The sequence below is a fragment of the Phalaenopsis equestris genome, unplaced genomic scaffold (genome assembly GCF_001263595.1).
Source record: "Phalaenopsis equestris unplaced genomic scaffold, ASM126359v1 Scaffold000107, whole genome shotgun sequence".
Classification (NCBI taxonomy): Eukaryota; Viridiplantae; Streptophyta; class Magnoliopsida; order Asparagales; family Orchidaceae; genus Phalaenopsis; species Phalaenopsis equestris.
Genome location: NW_018164549.1, coordinates 1,648,354 through 1,667,126, shown reverse-complemented (window position 1 = coordinate 1,667,126; position 18,773 = coordinate 1,648,354). Strand labels below are relative to the sequence as shown.

The 18,773-nt window shown below is 35.9% G+C and overlaps 1 protein-coding gene across 2 annotated transcripts in view; it reads right to left on the bottom strand.

The window, feature by feature from the left end:
- LOC110020660 (ACT domain-containing protein ACR10) overlaps positions 1–18,773 on the bottom strand; it is a 42,488-nt gene that overhangs the window by 22,728 nt on the left and 987 nt on the right. The window contains exons 3-4 of one of the 2 annotated variants that reach the window (XM_020718837.1): positions 18,689–18,767; positions 18,173–18,278 (exon numbers count right to left, since the gene is read on the bottom strand). In XM_020718837.1, coding sequence (XP_020574496.1) covers positions 18,173–18,278; positions 18,689–18,767 — 185 coding nt within the window. Of the gene's footprint in view, positions 1–18,172; positions 18,279–18,688 lie in introns of both variants that reach the window. The other variant, XM_020718836.1, reaches the window with a different exon arrangement.

Sequence of the window (18,773 nt, the reverse complement as noted above, 5' to 3'; positions counted from 1 at the left end):
TGATCTTAATTTACTAGAACTAAATGAAAATATGACACTAAACAGGACGCAATGGAGAAAAAGGATTCATGTAGCCGACCCCACGTAGTGGGATTAAGGCTTTGTTGTTGTACAATATAAATAATCAATATAAAAATATTATAATTATATTATTTATATAATTATTTAATTAATTCGAGTGAAACTAGTTAAACATAACCGAACAAAAGTTTATTTGTGTTCAGCTCTTTTTCAATGAAGCTCAAAAAAATTTATTCGTGTTTGGTAGTAGGCTCCAAAAATTTGAAAATGCATTAGACACTCTTCAAGAGCTTTAATTGTGTTGAATTTTGAGTTAAATTTTCAAAAGGCATATGAGATAATAGATAAGATACTGCTCAGAGATTTCGCCCTCATATTTCAAAGACTTTAAGATGTGGGATTCGAGATTTCCCATAGATGCAAGCCCCTACGATTAATTACCCCTTTTGATAATGAGAGCACTTTCGATTAAGGCTGGTCATTAGACGCTAAGTATTCAGACTTAGCATATAATAAAAGCGAATTTTAAATTTTAAAGTTATAAAATTATCACTAAGCTCAAAGCGAACGGTGGGGGAAACGATGACGAACCCGATCAGGATCTCATGATTCCTTCAGCTTAACTCATCACAGTCTCTAGTCTACTTAGTAAATGGAGATAGTTGACCCAACCTGACTAAAGGATCCTTGTCAACAGTTAAGAGTTGCTTCATCCAAGGGAACCTTATAGACTTAGGGTTAATGTTTGTCTAAAGAAACTAATCCAAATCAACCTTAAGTTACATAGGATATTACGTCCTATCCAATATATCTTATGATTCAATACTCATAAAAACAGACTATCATTAAGGAACATACAGGCTACAGGCATGACCATAATGTAATGATATCATTTGGCGACAAACCACCCGATCAAAGGGATCTAGTCGCAACTGCTTCTTTGTGATGTTATTTAACAATAAAATCACACAGATAAAGAACTCGGGTCACGCTCTTGCTGGCATGGGATTATTTTGAGCATAAATTTAATAGTATGTTTTATATGACACTATCTCTTTGTGGGCTCGAGTCAGTATTAGATTTGTCCACCAAGCCAAACAGTTGTGAAGAGTTAATGTACTTTGCTTTAAGCATTAGGTTATTATTTAAAAATATTTTTTTAATATTATTACTTGAAAATTTTATTTCATAAATAAATCTTTGATTGGGATGTACAGTAAATATGTTCATCATAAGAGATTAATTGTGACTTAAACATCATTAAAAAAAACTAATCATGCTAACTCCAGTCCTAATCGAAACTGCTCAATAGAGGTTTAATCTTGTTGACTCCCTGTAAGGAGAAGGATCGGATTGGCTGAAGTGTAGAGCTTACGATCTAACCATAACAACCCGCTCGAAAGCGCAAGTACTTGCATATATTTAAATTTAACATTCAAAAATTTAGATTTTCATAAAGCTTTCAATCGTTTCCATGTTTTTCAAGACAAAGTTACTTTTCTCTTAAGCATGTGTTTAACCAGTGCAAAATTCTCAAACCTTGTGATTGAGCATATAACACAGTCAGAGCACATGCGAAAATTTCATATTTTAGGACTTAGCTGACTTTTAGGGAAACTTTATTTTTATTTGCATTGGTGTTTTATTATTGAGATGAGTGCAAATATTTTCATTTAAGCCCTTAATTTTGCCTTTTGTCCACTCATGTGTTTGAAATTATGGATCCAATGACGATAGTTGGGTTTACATGCATCAAAATTTTTATAATTAGTCAAGTCGTGAATTTTGGCTTCATATGTATTTTAATTTGGAAAACAAATTTTATTTTCATATGCTAAAGTTTCACATTTAATATGGGCGACAATAGTTGTTTGCATGTGCTAAAACTTTGCATTTAACTTGGGCGCAAGAGTCGTTCTTATTTGACTTTTTTTCAATCAAAGCAGGCCCAACATAACTCCATTCTCCTTCAATAAATAAAAAAAATATGGTTTAGTTTATTTCAAACATTTAAGTTCTTAAGGGTAGAAAGAATTTACTTTATGTTATTTAGAGCTTTTGAGTTATTCAAGTAAGCTTTTTAAGTTTTTTACTTTCTTACGTTGTCTAACTTTTTTCCTTCTAAGTGGTATTCTCATTTGTTGTAATTTTAATGTAAATTTAATTTAAATTACTTTAAATTCATTTTATACTCGGCCTAGATTATGTTGAGTCGTTTAAATCTGCCCCAAAATCTAACGAAATTTCAACAATTACCGGATGTCGTCCGCTGTTGGGGGTTGCATCGAGAGTTTTGGTTTGCCCACCACGTCAAAAAAAATATATGTATAGGTGGCTTGCACCATAATATTAAAATAGTGTATCCCGCCACACAAGGAAATATGTTGATAGGTCTTCAAACTGTTGAAAGCAAATGCAAAAAGATTTACATACCACGCTTAAAAAAACGTATACAAGTGTTGCCCATGCAATCTCAAGCACATGCAACAAATTTTATTGTCACATCAAGAAGGACACGTACGAGTATTTATTTTTAGATTGTAAATTACGTCGCGAGCATTGCGTTCGAGCTTCACCTCACGATGCTAAAAAAAACATTTTTGGGACTCCCCTCAACGAGAAATGAATCGTAATAGCATTTCAAAAGCCTTTTGAATTATCCACCACAACTTGAGCATCGAGTACCAGTTTCGCCCCACCATGCTAAGAAAAGCATGTCTAAGGCTTAGCTAAACGCGTCAAGTGCATCGTAGTAGATATTTCAGGAGTTGCAAGTGTTATACCTTCTGTGCAGCATGGCGACAATTTAGGTGGACCAATACGAATCTCTCATACAAGTTTGTTCTTCCTCCCCCTGCATTACACTCATTTACATATATACACATAGATACACACATTCTTTTTACGATTTGCATCATGACATGAGTTTAAACATATTCTCTTTTATAGTTATCTTGAATCTCATATGCATTCAAACAAAATAGTAAAAGAAACAATCATAAATAATTTAAAAAATCTTCTAATTTTTATGTGTTCTACCTGATATTTGGTTTTTGAGGTGAAGAACTTTTGTTGGAGGTTTTTGTAGTAACTGGAGGATGGGACTAGTTGCTTATGGGTAGTAGTGGGTTCGGTTGGGTAGCTCCGACTTAGCCAAAAGAGTTTGTCGGCAAGGAGTTTCGGATTGAGATAAGTCACCAGAGTAAAATGTGGGACAGAGATGCGACGCTGTTGAAAGGAAACTTCACTGGCAAGAAAGAATCTTGATTGGATAGGAGCCGGTGAGGGGCTATGTTTTGGTTTGATGAGAGGGTTGTCGGTGACTGTTTCGTATGGAGCAGAGAGATGTGATGGGAAGGAGGGAGATGGGGTTGTGTGTGAAAAGAGAGATGGAGTGCTATTATGTCGTGAGTAGGAAGAAAACGAATGAGAGGAATGTCGGCTGAAGCAAGGAGAGGAAGGTCTAAGTGTGCAAAGGAGGAGAAATATGGGAGCCCGGGTTTCTCTGTCGCGAGGGAGAAGTGATGGGAGGTAAGTAGTATATTATTAGTTACTTTTTTTCTTTTATTAAAGCATGATGAGTTGGTTTTGTTTGGTTGTAGGAAGGAGTGGTGAAGGGAGAAAAGGATAAAAAAGGGAAGTGGTACGCGCATAAGAAAGGTGGAGGAAGCTCTGCGTGTGAAAGGTATGAGAAAGAAGGGAGCCTCAGGTTTCTGCCATGAGGGAGAAGTGATGAAAGGTAAATATTTTATTAGTTTTTTTTTTCTTTTTTTCTTTTAATTATTGCATTGTGTGTTGGCTTTATCTGGTTTGAGGAAGAAGTGATGGAGGGAGGAGAAGAAAAAAAGGTAAGCGGCCTGCGCATAAGAAAGGTGGAGATGTATGCACATAAGTATGGGGAGTAGGTTTAATTTAGAATTTTTTTAATTTATTTTTTTAAATGCAAATTCATGGCAGATGGGCAATGATGGGAGTGAAGAAGAGGCTTGGAGAAGAAAAAATAGGGTAGGGGCAGCTGTAGGGAGGCATTGATGAGAGAAGAAAACATTTTTTATTATCTATATATTCTTTGAATTATTATATTATATTTGTATAAGATGGTATTAATTATAATAATTATTAAACTTTCAAATGTAAAATCTATCGTTAACCATCCTTATTTTTTTATAAATATTTTAATATTGAACCCTTCAAATTGCATGCCACCAACAAATATACAAAAAACATAATGATATGGGCATTCTCCCTAAGCAAAGTTGACGTTCTGGAAATGCTTGTGAAATCCATTTTGTGATTGAAGGTTGTTTAAGTGACTTCATCAATGGTCGAGTCAATTTAGGCCCGAATCGCACATGTTGCATCAACAATCTGTCGTTTTTATTGCGTTCGCAGGTTTCTATCATGGAAGATCCTTCCTTAAATAATTGTGACATCTCAGACAAACTCGTATTGTTCATTTCTCATTTGGGCAGTCGCAACATTTGAAGTGAATTAGCATTGATCTATGAATCATTGAATTTATCGTTCATTGTTTATCATACACTCAATTGATTCACTTTGTGAAATATATCAACAAATAGCCCCCAACAAATATAATATGTGTATAGATCAGACAATTTTTGTTGTATTTTCCTTTGCAATTCTTTAGTGAATTGACTTGCTCTTTTCTCTTCTCATTTTTCTGCCATCTTTTTTTATTTTGATTGAGAATATGTTTACCTAGATGAGACGCGTTGATATATCACATGATAAGCCTACTGAGGAGGTCACTTGAATCATCATAGACGAACACGACTATCAGGATCGATGGCAAACTCGAGCAACATGGGGACATGTTAGAGTGGCGCAGCATTTATGATGACTTCTTCACATATTCATCTATTATTCTCACATGTCAACTCGACCAATTTAATTTCAGAGAGCACGTGGAGTGGATGACCACCAAGCTGAAATGCAGGGAATTCGACTCGCTGGAGAGTACAAAAACCTGAGGCTCCCCTATCTTGCTCCTCCCTTTCATGCGCAGACCTTGCTCTCTCTGCTCCAGCGAGTGGTCCTCTCCTCTATTTCCTTCCTACTCACGGAACAACAGCACTCCATCTCCTTTTTCACACACAACCTCACCTCCCCCCCCCTCCCTTCACCTCTCTCTAATCCACGTGAGCAATACTCGGTAACCCACTCATCAAATCGAAATACAACCCCTAACCTCCACCTATCCAACCGAGATTGTTTCCTGTCAGTGAAGTTTCCCTTGGATAGCGCCACATCTCTGTCTCGCCTCCTACTCCGGCTACTCATCTCAATCCCAAACTCCCTGTCGGCAAACTCCTTCCTTTGAGCCTGAGATTCTCAACTGAATCCACTACTACCCGGAAGCAACAAGTCCCCCCCCCCCCCACACCGCCCCACAAACACCACAACAAAGCAAAGTTCACCTCAAAAGCAAAATCTCAGGTAAAAACACATAAAAATTAGAAGGTTTTAAAATGATTTATGGTTGTTTAATTTACAATTTTATTTGAATGCATATGAGATTCAAAATAAAAGTAAAGGGAATATGTGTATGTATGTGTGCATATGTAAATGAGTGTAATGGGGGAGGGAGAATAAATTTGTATAAGAGATTCGTGTCGGTCTACCTCAGTCGTCGTCATGTCGCACTAAAGGTATAACACTGGTAACTCCTGAAATGTATATTGCGGTGCACTTGAAGCGTTGAGCGAAACCTTATACACGATTTTCTTAGTATGGTTGGGTTAAACTCGTACGTGCACCTGTGATGGAGTGGACAATTCAAAAGGCTCTTGAAATGCTTATTATAATTCATTTAATGCATCGAAAGAAGCCCCATGCATGTTTTTCTTAGCATGGTTAGGTGAAGCTCGAACGCGACGCTTACAACATGATAGACAATCCAAAAATAAATAATCGTACGTGTCTTTCTTAACGAGATGAGTTAATGTGTTTCATGTTCTTGAGATTGCGCATCTAACACATGTACACGCTTTTCTTAGCGTAGCGGGTGCATCATGTTGTATTTGTTTCAAAGTTATAAAAACCCGAACAAATATTTATTTGCATGGCGGGCTACACTACTTTAACGCCACAGCGCAAGCCACTCATACACGCTTTTCTTATTTTAATTGGCAGACCAAAACTCCCGATGCAACCCCGCAAACGAGAATGATGTCGGGAGGCTACCTAAATTTTACAAAAATTTGTGACAAATTTAGAAGACTTAACATAATCTAAGTCGAGAATAAAGTAAACCTGAAGTGATCTAAATGAAAATTTGATTAAAAGTTGAACAAATGCAAAGAAACATAAAAGGAAAAATAAAAATGTAAAATGTAAGAAAGCAAAAAAAAATTAAAGCCTCACTTCAAGAACTCAAAAATTCCAAACCATACAAAGAAAGTAAAGTTTTTCTACCCCCAAGAGCTTGAAGGAATGAAATAAACTAAACCATATGCTTTTATTTATAAAAGGAGAATGAAGTCATGTGGGGCACACTTTGATTTAGAAAAGATCACATGCAAACAACTTTTACCGCCTGAATTAAATAAAAAGCTTTAACACATGCAAACAACTCTAATCACCCAAAGTAAATATGAAACTTTAACACATGCAAATAAAATTTGTCGCCTAAACTAAATGCATATGAAGCCAAAATTCACCGCCCAACTAAATATAAAAACTTTAATGGACATAAACACAAACATCACCACTAGATCCACAATCCCAAACACACGAGTAGATAGAGAGTGAAATTAAGGACTTACATGAAAATATTTGCACAGATCTCAATAATAAAACATCAATACAAATAACAATAAAGTCTTCGTAAAAGCAGTCAAAACCTAACAAATAAAATTCGCACATGTTCTCCAACTAACGTGTTAGATGCTCAATCACAAGGTCTAAAAATATTGTGCCGGTCAAACACATGCTTAAGCTAAAAATAAATGTCCAAAAAGGGTAACACACCATTGAAAGTTTTGTGAAAACCTAAATTTTCAAATTTTAAATTCAAATATATGTAATTACAAGCGCTTTCGAGTAGCCGTTTTGCCCATAGGGTTAGGTCGTCAGCCCTAAACTTTGGTCAATCAAAACCTCCTCCTTACAAAAAATGAAATCATTAAAATTATGCCCCCACTAAGTCATTTTATGAAATAAATTTTCAAATAATAATAAAAAAAATATTTAAGTAAAATGAATGACATAAAGCTTAAAGCAAAATTAAGCTGCCCTCCATAACTGTTTGGTTGGGTGGACAAATGTAATAATGACTTGAGCTCACAAAGAGCATCTGTCATATTAAACATGCTACTAAATTCATGCTCAAAATAATCTCACACTAATAAGAATGTGACCTAAGTCTTCTATCTGTATGGTTTTGCCACCAAACGACACCATAAAGAAGCGATTGCGACCAAAGCTCTTTGCCCGGGTAGTTTACCGCCAAATGACCCTATTATAAGACGATCATGGTTATAGCCAGTATATTCCATTAGGAAAATCTACTCATTGGAGTTGAATCATAGAGTATATTTGAAAGGATAAAAATGACTTAAATTAATCATTTTATACAAACATTCACCACAGATTTATAAGGTCTCTGATACTAGAAGAAATCCAAACCATGCTTGAAATGAAAATATTAATTTTGAAATTCAAAAAGTTACAACAAAGACTCGTCAAAACGAGAAATAAACGACAAGCAAAATAATATCCTAGGACGAGAATGGTGTTGTGGGTTGCGTGTCGGAGTAATGAAAGTAAGGGTTCAAAGGTAAAGTTGGGAGGCAAGAAAGGGGGCTTGCGCAGCAACTGACTAGTGGGGGGTCAGTGGACTCCTGCGGCAACAGCAAGAACGCGGAATGGCAGTTGTAACAACAGCTGGCTGGTCAGATAACCTGTGTGGCAACAGCAAGCTGGCAGAGGGCCTCACCGGCCAGCTACTGCCGCAAGCCCCTTTCTTGCCTCTCAATCATTACCATGCAACCCCTGTTTTCACTAACCCGACACACAACCCACAGCACAATCCTCGTCCGATGGTACTGTTTGCCTCGTGCGTTTATTTCTAGTTTTTACGAGTCTTTATTATAATCTTTTAAATGTCAGCAATTATATTTTCATTTCAAGTGTTTGGATTTTCTCCGGTATCAAGCCCCTTAGATGAAACAATTCATGGTTGTTGACAAAGAATCTTTAGTCAAGTTGGGTCAACTACATCCGCTGAATAAATAGACCAGGAATTATGACTACTCGGGATGACAGAATTATGAGATCTTGACCAGGTTTGTCATTATTTCCCTCACCATCGGCTTTGAACTCACGGTGATAATTTTTATAATTTTAAATGTTAAAATTTGTTGCTATTATATGCTACTTCTGAATACTTGGTATCAAATGACTAGCCTTAATCAAAAGTGCTCTCCTATTATCGAAAGGGATAGTTAATCATATGAGCTTGCATGTATGCAAAATCTTGAACCCCATAGTTTTAAAGTCCTCGCAAAATGAAAGTGAAATCTCGGGGCAGTGTCTTATTTACTATCTCATCTGTCTTCTAAAAATTTGACCCATAACTTAACACACTTAAGCTCTCAATAAGAGTTCGATGCATTTCGAATTTTCAAAACCCGCATTGTCTTGCTTGCTTAACGAGCGAATTTAACACAAACTACTTAGTGAGTTAAACATTTGTTGTTCACCAACAAAAAGCTTTTTTAAGATCCCTCGTGATATAAAACAACATCTCATGCTCTTAGATCTCCAACATCATGTAGTGAGCTAGCTAACGAGTTGTCCTCTTCGAGTGACAAATAGCCTAGATTAGCTCTTACACTTGTATCATCATTATTAAATCTAAGTCGCCCTACTAAGCAACTTAAATTGTATAACGATAAAAAAAAAATTATTTTTAGGCCTCTTAATCTAGCTGAATATGACACATGGTTCTTTACATGTTATTGTATTTTCATCAGCACTTCATAATCATAGTATTCATTCATTTGTGCCGCAACAAGCTGATATAAACATTGATAAATTTGCTAAAGGTATTTTTACAAGACATCCATCATGAGTATCTAATGATACTGCTTATGTTTTATCTTATAGTCATGTCTCCTACTGTGCAATCCACAAAAGGAAACATATTGCGCGGGAACTTAAGATCAATTGCTTATTTTCTAGTTTTGCTTCCTAAATTGTTTTCTAATACCACTTTCATTGCACTAGATATTTATGAGATGAAAAACTTATAGAGCAGCGTGACTTGACTAACCCACTTAAAATAGATAGAGTTCATTTTTACAAGTGCCTCCACCCACAAAGTTCTTAGCAGCCAAATAATTTCACCAAATAATGCTCAAATAACTAGAAACATATCACCGCCTCATAAAGGACAAGGATGATCTAGACTCCAAGCCCTTTTGATAACTACAAATTTTAACTCCGTGTGGAGAAATTTTTTTGGAAACAAAGTTGAAGAAATATAAATAGAAGATCAGGACAGGGATAAGATCACAATCACTACCATCACTCCAAACTTCAAACCAATGAAGGTTGACCATGAAATGGCCACCCTACCATGGTAGAATGCATCATACGCTCCAATTAGAAGACCACTCCACCTTTCATACTATAAGAATCAACCCTCCTCTTCCCTCCAAGGAAACAGAAAATTCAAGTTCAATTTTCCCTCCACATCTCTATACCCAGCCACACCAAAGAATGATATGAAGATTTCATTGCAATTGGAACTACTTTTTTCTTATTTTGGTTTTGTAGAAACCCTTCATGCAAGGAATTGAGGTTTCTTTTTTTTTTTTCTACAGGAAAATTTTATGTACTCTATTTGGAAAATTATTGAATGGTTAATGAAATTTTCTTTCAACTAATCCCACAAATGAAACTTACTGGCGGATCTAAAAACCTTGGTACTTTGGTGGGTTCAAATTTTTATCTTCTAAGTTATATTAGGAAATAGTTTATTCATGTCAGAAATTATGAGAATTACATTTATATAATATAAATTCATTTTCTTTTCTATTTTAGATTTATTTTCATGGATTGGATTTATTTCTTTTCCTATTTTAGTCTTTCTTAATTTATGGTTGTTTCATTTATTTCAAAAAAAATCTTATGAGTTGATTAATAGGAGATATTAGGAATTATATCTTTCATTTCCTATTATTTCATTTTCCCTGTATTTCCTATTCTAGGATTCATGTAAGGGTTATTTATAACCCCTCTTAATATCAATAAAGTAATTTCGCATTATTATGAATTTCAATATCTTCAACACTCTTTCATGCTTGCGCTCTCACTAAACTTTCTGCCTAGCCCCTCAAGCCTAGTTTCCATCCTCTACCCTTCCCAAAAACCTAAAACCATGCCAAATTATTTCCAAGACTGTCTGCTATCTTCTCCTTCCAACATAAAAAAACTCCTACCAAAAACCTCTAAGATTCCATCCCAAAACAAATTCCAACAACTCTGTCACCCCCACACTTCCCCCCACAATAGATCTAACCTCAGTGCACCTTCATACCTCTAAATCATAGCTATCCCAAGCACTATCCAAGCATTCTTGACTTATAAATAATTCCACAAGAAGTCCACCGCTTGGCCAACCCCATTAAGACATCCCAACTCCAGCTCTATCTAGCCTCCACCTCTCCAATGTCTCATTAAATCACCATAAACAACCACCAAACAAAAAAGAGCCTTCTCCTCAATTTAGTAGAAAAGGAAACCCGGAAATATTTTAAGGAGTTCACTAAAAAACTAAACACCACTTCTCAAACCTTCAAATGATAACTAATAATAGATCACAATATTTTTTTTTTCAAAACCCCTTCCAAGAGTATAGGCACTGTTGACCTCATTTTTGAGGTCATTTCTTTTTTAGAGTCTTAGGATCTAGCTCTAGGAGTTCCTATTGACCATCTTAGAAAACTAGAAATTGGTACCCACCATTTTAGAAATTCCAAAACACTTTTTATTTTCCTGTGATGTCTGGCATTTATGGTCTCAAAATCATCGTCTTATGGACGAGCGGTTAAGGGTTATTGTGTGGGGACTCCGAAAAAAGTTCCGAATAGGATTTCAAGCCGTAGGAAAACATCCTCACGACTTTATCGTCACATACACACACCAAATGCACAAAATTCACAAAATTGCACGATGGATGAAAATGTGAACTTCTTCAGATGACCCCCGATGACGAAATGGACTGAGCCAATGCGTCCGGGACACCAATTTTGGTAGGAAAAGACACTCATGTTGCTATAATTCTGCGCACGGATAAGTGGCACGCAAATCGATGACTTCGTCAAAACAACAGCTGACGGTGAAACGAACCGCTCCAGCGTGTCCGGAACGTCAAAATTAGCTAAAAGGAACATCCATTTTGTTGTGTTGTGACGCACAAACAAAAAAGTACAAATCAAATTTTTATTTTATGAAATATTAAATATTTTATATATTTTATTACTTATAATATTAAGATTTATAACCCTAAATTCTATTTGACCCTTACCTTACCCACACGCGACATGCCTCTGCCTCGACCGAGAGCCGCTCGGGCGGAACCCTAGCTTCCACACGCTTCTCTTCTCCCGCGATCGGCCGCACCCGAGCAGGACGATCGAGGCCCTGGCCGCTGAACCCGTCTCCCTCTTCCCTCACACGCGACATTCCGCTGTCATTCGCGCACGTGGCTCACCTCCTCGAGCTCCGCTCGACCGAGCGGTCTTCCAACCGCGAAGTTCCACCTGGCCGACGCTCCTTCTACTCGAGGTTATACGCTCTCCCCCTTTATTGTGACTCTTCCTTTCTCCTTTTTGATTGGTTGGCTAGGGTGGCTGGTAGGTGGCATTCTCTTTTGTTTTTCTCTGCCTATTAGCTTCTGGTAGAGTGGAGTTTTGTGTTGGGTTGTTGAAAATTCTGAGAAAGAAAAGAGAGGGCTTTGAGAGAGGAAGGCTTTTGAAGGAACTTGGCACTTTCTTTCTTTCTTCTTCACTGTTGGGAAAGCTACTTCTTTCTATTTTGTTGTTCGAGAGGAGATTTTCTTCCTCTCAGTTGTTCGAGGACCTTGCGTCCTGGATTTGTCAAACCGATAACTAGAAAACCGTGGGGGTTATTTGCGTGAGGCACTCAGGAAGAATTTCTGTGGGGGTGTTTTTTTCCAATTTATTTATTTTTAGTGTTCTGCTACACTAAAGAGGTACTCTCCTCCTCCCTATTCTATTTTATCTAGGATGGCGTGTTTGAGGCATCTCTATCCTCTTGCAAAGGTCAATGAATGAATAATTTAGTTTATTTTGAAGTCTAGACATTGATACATGCTGGAAATTATTTTTATGAGCTGGAAAAATATATTTGGGGCTTATATCTTGCTTCTCTTGCTGCCCCTTGTTAGGATACATGCTGAAAATTATTTTTATGAGCTGGAAAAATATATTTGGGCTTATATCTTGCTTCTCTTGCTGCCCCTTGCTAGAATACATCCTAGAAATTATTTTATGAGTTGGAAAATATGTGTTTGGGGCTCATTTCATGTTTCTCTTGCTGCCCCTTGTTCAAATGCATGTTGGAATGAAATCATCAAAGCTTTTATTGTTGATGTTCATACTTACAATAAATGCTAGAAAAATGTGCTCTGTTTTGGCCCATTTAGTGGTCTCGGTTTGGCTCCTTTTTGAGATGAAATTTCAATGGAAATGCTTCTATGTTTTCCCACTTGATATGCTCGGTTGGGACTGAATACTAGCTGAAAGTATACTTTTGTTTTGATCATTTACTGGTTTCGCTTTTGGCTTTATATTAGCTGGAAATATTCTTTTTTATTTTGACCCACTTGTTGAGATTGATTTGAGCTCTTTTGGAATTAAAGCATGGATGAAAAAATGTTTTCTATCTTGGCCCCCTTGGTGGGCTCGGTTATGACTTTGTCAGCCAAGAAATATAGTTCTATTTTTGTCTTTTCTTGTGGGCTGGTTTAGCCTCTACTCTGTTCAGTTCAGCTTTCACGTTGGGCTTGGTTTTGTCCTTGAGCTGGATTTGGGGTTTGCCCCTTTGGTTGGCTCGGTTTTGGCCATGAGAAGTGGGGATCATATATAAAAATTTTCCCTATTTTTGGCTGCTTCGATGAGCTCGATTTCGACTTCTGCTAGGTTGAATTTGACTGAAGGTTTTATATTGCGTTAGCCCATTTAATGGTCTCGGTTTGGCCCTTCTGGGATTGGATTTTCGCTGGAAATTATTCTCTGATTTCCCAATTTTTGTTGGGTTCGTTTTGCCCTTGTCCTGGGCTTGGTTTTGCCATTACGTTGGGTTGGGTTTGCCGATTGGCTCGGTTTGTCCCTTATATGGAGTTTGTTTGGAGCTGATTTGGTGGCAGTTTTATTCCTCTTTCTGGCTCTGCCCGTGAGCTTGTTTGTGAGCTTTCTTGGGGCTGGTTTGGTGGTTGTTTTGTTCCTCTTCTTATGGTTGGCATATTTGCAAAATTTGAAACATTTAGGAGCTCTCCTTTGCTCTCTACTTGCTCCTTAATTGAATGATTTTAAAGCATGATTAAGGTCACATTCTAGTTTACATTTTGGCAAGCTTGAAAAGTTGCAATGCTTCATTTTTACAAAAATCTGAAAGTTTACATGTTTTATTTGCAAAAGATTGGAAAGTTTTTGGTGTCTTGCTTTTCAAAATCTGAAAACTTTGGTGCTTTATTTTTGCAAAAATCTAAAATGTTTCATGTGCAATTGATAAGGATTGGAGAATTTTGGGTGCGAAAATTTTGGGTGTCTTGCTTTTGAAAATCAGAAACTTCTATGTATGTTATTTGCAAAAAAAAAATCTAAAAGCTTTGAAGCTCTCTTTAGTGGTATGTTTGAGCTGCACTTGAAGCACTCTTCAGTGGTGTTTGGGCTGCACTTTGAAGCTCTCTTTAATGGTATTTGAGCTGCACTTTGAAGCTCTCTTTAGTGGTATGTTTGGGCTACACTTTGAAGCTCTCTTTGTGGTATGTTTGGGCTACATTTTAAAGCTTTAATCGTTAAAGTTTAAGTTGAATTTTGAAGCCTTATTCGTCATTTTTGAAAGCTTTAATCGTTAAATTTTAACTTACATTTTGAAGCTTTATTCATTATTTTTGAAAGCTTTAATCGTTAAAGTTTAAGTTGCATTTTGAGGCTTTTATGCATCGATTTGGACATTTTTTAAGTGTTGATTTTTGGAGGCATTTAGATACATTTTTTTTTTGGAGTTGATTTGATCTTTGCTTTGAAGAAATTTAAATGCCTTTAGGTTGATTCACTTACGGTTTTGCACCCTTGCTTAGCTAATTTTTTTTAAAAGTGGGTCGACCTCCCTTTTTCTTTGATTTTTTTTTTATGGTCACGTTAAAAATGAGAATTTCCGATTTAATTATTTTCATAAATGATTCATGATCTTAAAGAAAAATATGAGGAAAAGAGAAAGGAAGAGAAAATTAAAAATGAAATTTAGTCTATTGAGATGATAGAAACCTAAAGAAGAGATAAGATAGCAAATCATTCACCATTCCTTTTGCATAAGAAAGATGAAATTGTAATTGGAAGAATAGTTGAGAGTTGGAAGAAAGTAAGAGTTTAAATGACGATTAGGAGCACGGATTGAAATATCAGTAGACTTGCATTAAGTCCCTTAAGCTTTGAATAAACTTAAACTCAATAGCTTTAGCTGGGATTGAGGCACATTTCACACCCCATTTGCCAAAATTATAGGTTTACCCCTAGGTCTTAGGAGCCTGATAGCAATTTAAGCTTGACCTAAAGATGTTCGAGGATCAATTGAAAGATACTTAATTGAAGATAGACATTTTAGAACACTTCAGACTCAAATTAAAGTGTAGGCTTCCTAGGCCTTAGGAGCACACCCTGAGAGAGAATTCATCATCCTAATTTTCAAATGAACCTAAGAAGTCAGACATTTGACCCTAGTTCATAAGTTAATTAGGACACTAGACACGAAGGTGAGGTGCACTATGGTTCATGACTGATTTAATTAAATCAAATAATGAAATTATTACCTTAACATGACCAAAACTGAAACCCAATGCTCCGGGATTTGACGAGATTTGAGCTTGAATCTTACACTCAAACCCTCCTGGCAATTGGGGGTATTCCTAATGTCACATATAAATCTCCTATTCTTGGTCTTTTATATGTGATATTGTATTTTGTTTTATTTGTTTGTATTTTTCCTACGATTTGTCAGTTTTCTCGAGTTTTTTTTTATCATGTTTTCTCCTGTTTATACAGCGCATACTAACTAAACTTAAAAGAGCAACGAGCCTCCCAGGTATACAGGTTTGATTTACACTATAATGTTTTCTTTTATAAGCATATTATACTGTTCTTCTTCTTTATTGTATAGTATATTGTTGCTTTTCTTTCACACTGCATGTTTTATTGTTTAGTTTTTGTATTATGCCTTAATATACGATAATCTAGTAGCTAGGTGCATTTTCAAAACTAAACCTAAACCTGGAGGTGCTACGACGAGGAGCTTGGAGCAAATACTGTGGGCAGCACGACGAGGATATTCAGAAGAGCGATAATAAAACTAAATGCACAACACTATACACTTTCCTTAGTTTAAATAACAACCCTTAGGACTTCGAGTTGGCTTGCCTGGTGCAGCATAAACCCTCATACCTCACCTTTAGGCTTTTGTATAACTCTGTTGTGCAATTATAAGTCCTAACACTTTTAAGATTCCGAAATTACCGTCCGGAACGGTGTAAATCCTCGTATCTTTTTAGGCTATTTGCACAGTCCGATATTGTGCAAATGTAAGTTCTAAATTCTAAATAATTTACAGAATTAAAATATCAAATAAACATCACTTCAAAGACATAAAGCCGAACATTATGATAGTTGGGACACCTCCCCGGGGTCTCTCTTGGATCTGTAATGTCTCCTATTATTCATTCCTTTGAATTTCTTAAGATAATTATTCCTATTTTGAGTCATTCCCATTTGATTTTCCCATGTCCAATCGTGGAAACCTAAACTTTGAAATCTGAAAATTAAAAACACTGATCTTAATCGAGAATTTTCTTAAGTTACCACAGTCATTTAAGATGTAATTAACTATAGGGGCTTGCCTCTATAGGGAACTTAGAATCCAGGTAAAATAAACCTTATCTAATTTTTATATTAGGTAGTTGAACTTGTTGGTCTTATATAAAATATTTCGCAAACCAAACAGATGTCACAAATTCTTTAGTTTAGGTGATTGAGTCTACTACAGATAATATGTTTATTCTTCGGAATAAGTGTATTACTTGTAGTATCGTATTTAATCACCCAAACTATTCAAAATGTGAGACTCGTTTGGTCTCATCTTTTTTTAAATCAAAATGATACTTTAAAAAATCATATTCATATCAAAACTATTTTTATATTTTTCCTATATTTTTCAAGATCAAAATTAAAACGGTCGACAGGCACATTTAGTGCTAAACAGACTTGCATCGAAATAACCAAATTTTAGTCAATATTAAATCAATTAACGATAGTACCTCTGAAAACTGAAATAAACTAACTTTACCGAGAAGAACATTTTGAGATGTGGTGGAGATCATACAACAACAACAACAACAAAGCCTTAATCCCACTACGTGGGGTCGGCTACATGAATCTTTTTTTCTCCATTGCGTCTTATTTAGTGTATTTAGTGTCATATTATATTTTCATTTAGTTCTAGTAAATTAAGATCATTTTTAATACAATAAGCCCAAGTCTTCCTAGGTCTACCTCTGTCTTTCTTAACACAAGTCGAATCTAAAACATCTACTCTCCTAATCGGATCATCAGATGGTCGACGTTTAATGTGACCAAACCATCTAAGACGACTTTCATCAGATGGTGGAGATCATACAGTACAAAAAATAAAATATCAAGCATAAGCATGAAGTTCAGTTGCATGAAAATCAAGATTGAGCATGTAAACGCAATAGAGGGTTAGATCTCCATCCCTTCCACAGTCGACCAACATATTCAAACATCATTAATTTGGTAGTCAAAATCAAGCAAAACAAGCTCCAATCAATATACAAAATGTGAAGTCAGCCTGTACCAAGGTTGAACTAAACATGTAATTGAAGAGCATTCCATGCTACATATAAGTTTGGTTATTCCCATTCTCTTCTTTGGTACACTCTCAAATTATTTCCCACAATCTCCTCTATAAGATCTGGACCATTCATGCATCAATAAAACTGGTCGACCACTACATAATGTCATCACCTTGCATAAATCATAAAAATGAACGCTCACATTTCAATAGCACTTCAACTATCACAAAAGTGGCATTACTGTAAAATGAACGCTCTAGAGAAAGAACATAAAACTCAAGTGTCATTACATGCACAACTTGTTTAAAGTTATTGCCTTAGAAATCATCAAACATAAAAGAGGAAAAAATCACTAATATTCTCGCAAAAGTGATAGCTGTCGACAAAAACGAGGTGCTTCATAAAGAAGGGTTCAAACCCAAATACAAAGCATGCAAATTGGCAATCTTACCTCGGCAAGGCTTAACAGTCACATGCATCAAATGCAGGAGCGAGACTAAGTTTGGAAAAAAATATTTTTATGTCCTTGTATATAATGTTTTTGCTGTCCACTTCTTCCTTATAACAAGTAAGAATGCAACATGAGAACATTGATCCAGCCCATTAAAAAATAAATAATAAATGAACTTTGCAGGCACACATTAAATAGCAATAAATACAGGCATTGTGGTTTCAGAATATTAGATGCGATATAATAAAAAAAGAAAGATTCACATACATACCACTTAATTCCTAAGTATTTACATATCTAACTCCTAAACTTCAATTTCTACATGCATACCTCCTTACCTATGCATGCAAAGGTGTATTTCACATTTTAAAAGTTAAAATGGTGGTATATCTTACCGTGAAAAGAAAGACATGGGTAGTCTAAACATAAAAAAAGCAAAGTTTAAGTGTTAGATATGTAAATACATAAAAATTGGGTGGTATGTATGAAAATCCCATAACGGCAATATAAGAGCACACAAGATAGCTATATCTAGAAAAGAGGCAAAATGAAGGGATAACGGATACCTGGTGTCCGTAATAAAAAAGAGGTCCATGACTCTCCCATCTGGAGTGGTGGAAACATTTACCCTCCTTATTGTGAGTTCCAGTTCACATAGCACCATTGTCACATCTAACCACAACATAATGACATAGACAAAGAGATCAACAATTAATTTACAAAATGACACGCAAAAGCAATCTCAGTTCATAAGAAGGTCATAAAAAGAAAGAAGTTAAAACTCTTCGTAGCACGTGCAACAGAAAAAATGACAAGGTATACAACATTTAAGATGCATAATAAACATATTAAAGAGTTGAACAAACCTTATTAATCCCAAATCAGTCAATGCAGCTACTAAAACCACCAAAAACAAGAGCAAAAAAACAGGTTACGAAGTTTACAGATTATCAGTAAAAAGGTTCCAAATTCCATTTAAGAAAAAGTGGACTCAATCTTTGACAAAATAAAAAAGGGTTTTTTTATCAAGGAAATGACAAAGGCCAACCAAATGAAAGCCAACAAAGGAGAGAGAGTATCACCGTGCAACAACCCCATCCGGTCGTAACAAGAAAACTTGAGCAAGTAAACCTGCGGCTGCTTCTCCACCGCCATAATTTCCTGCTG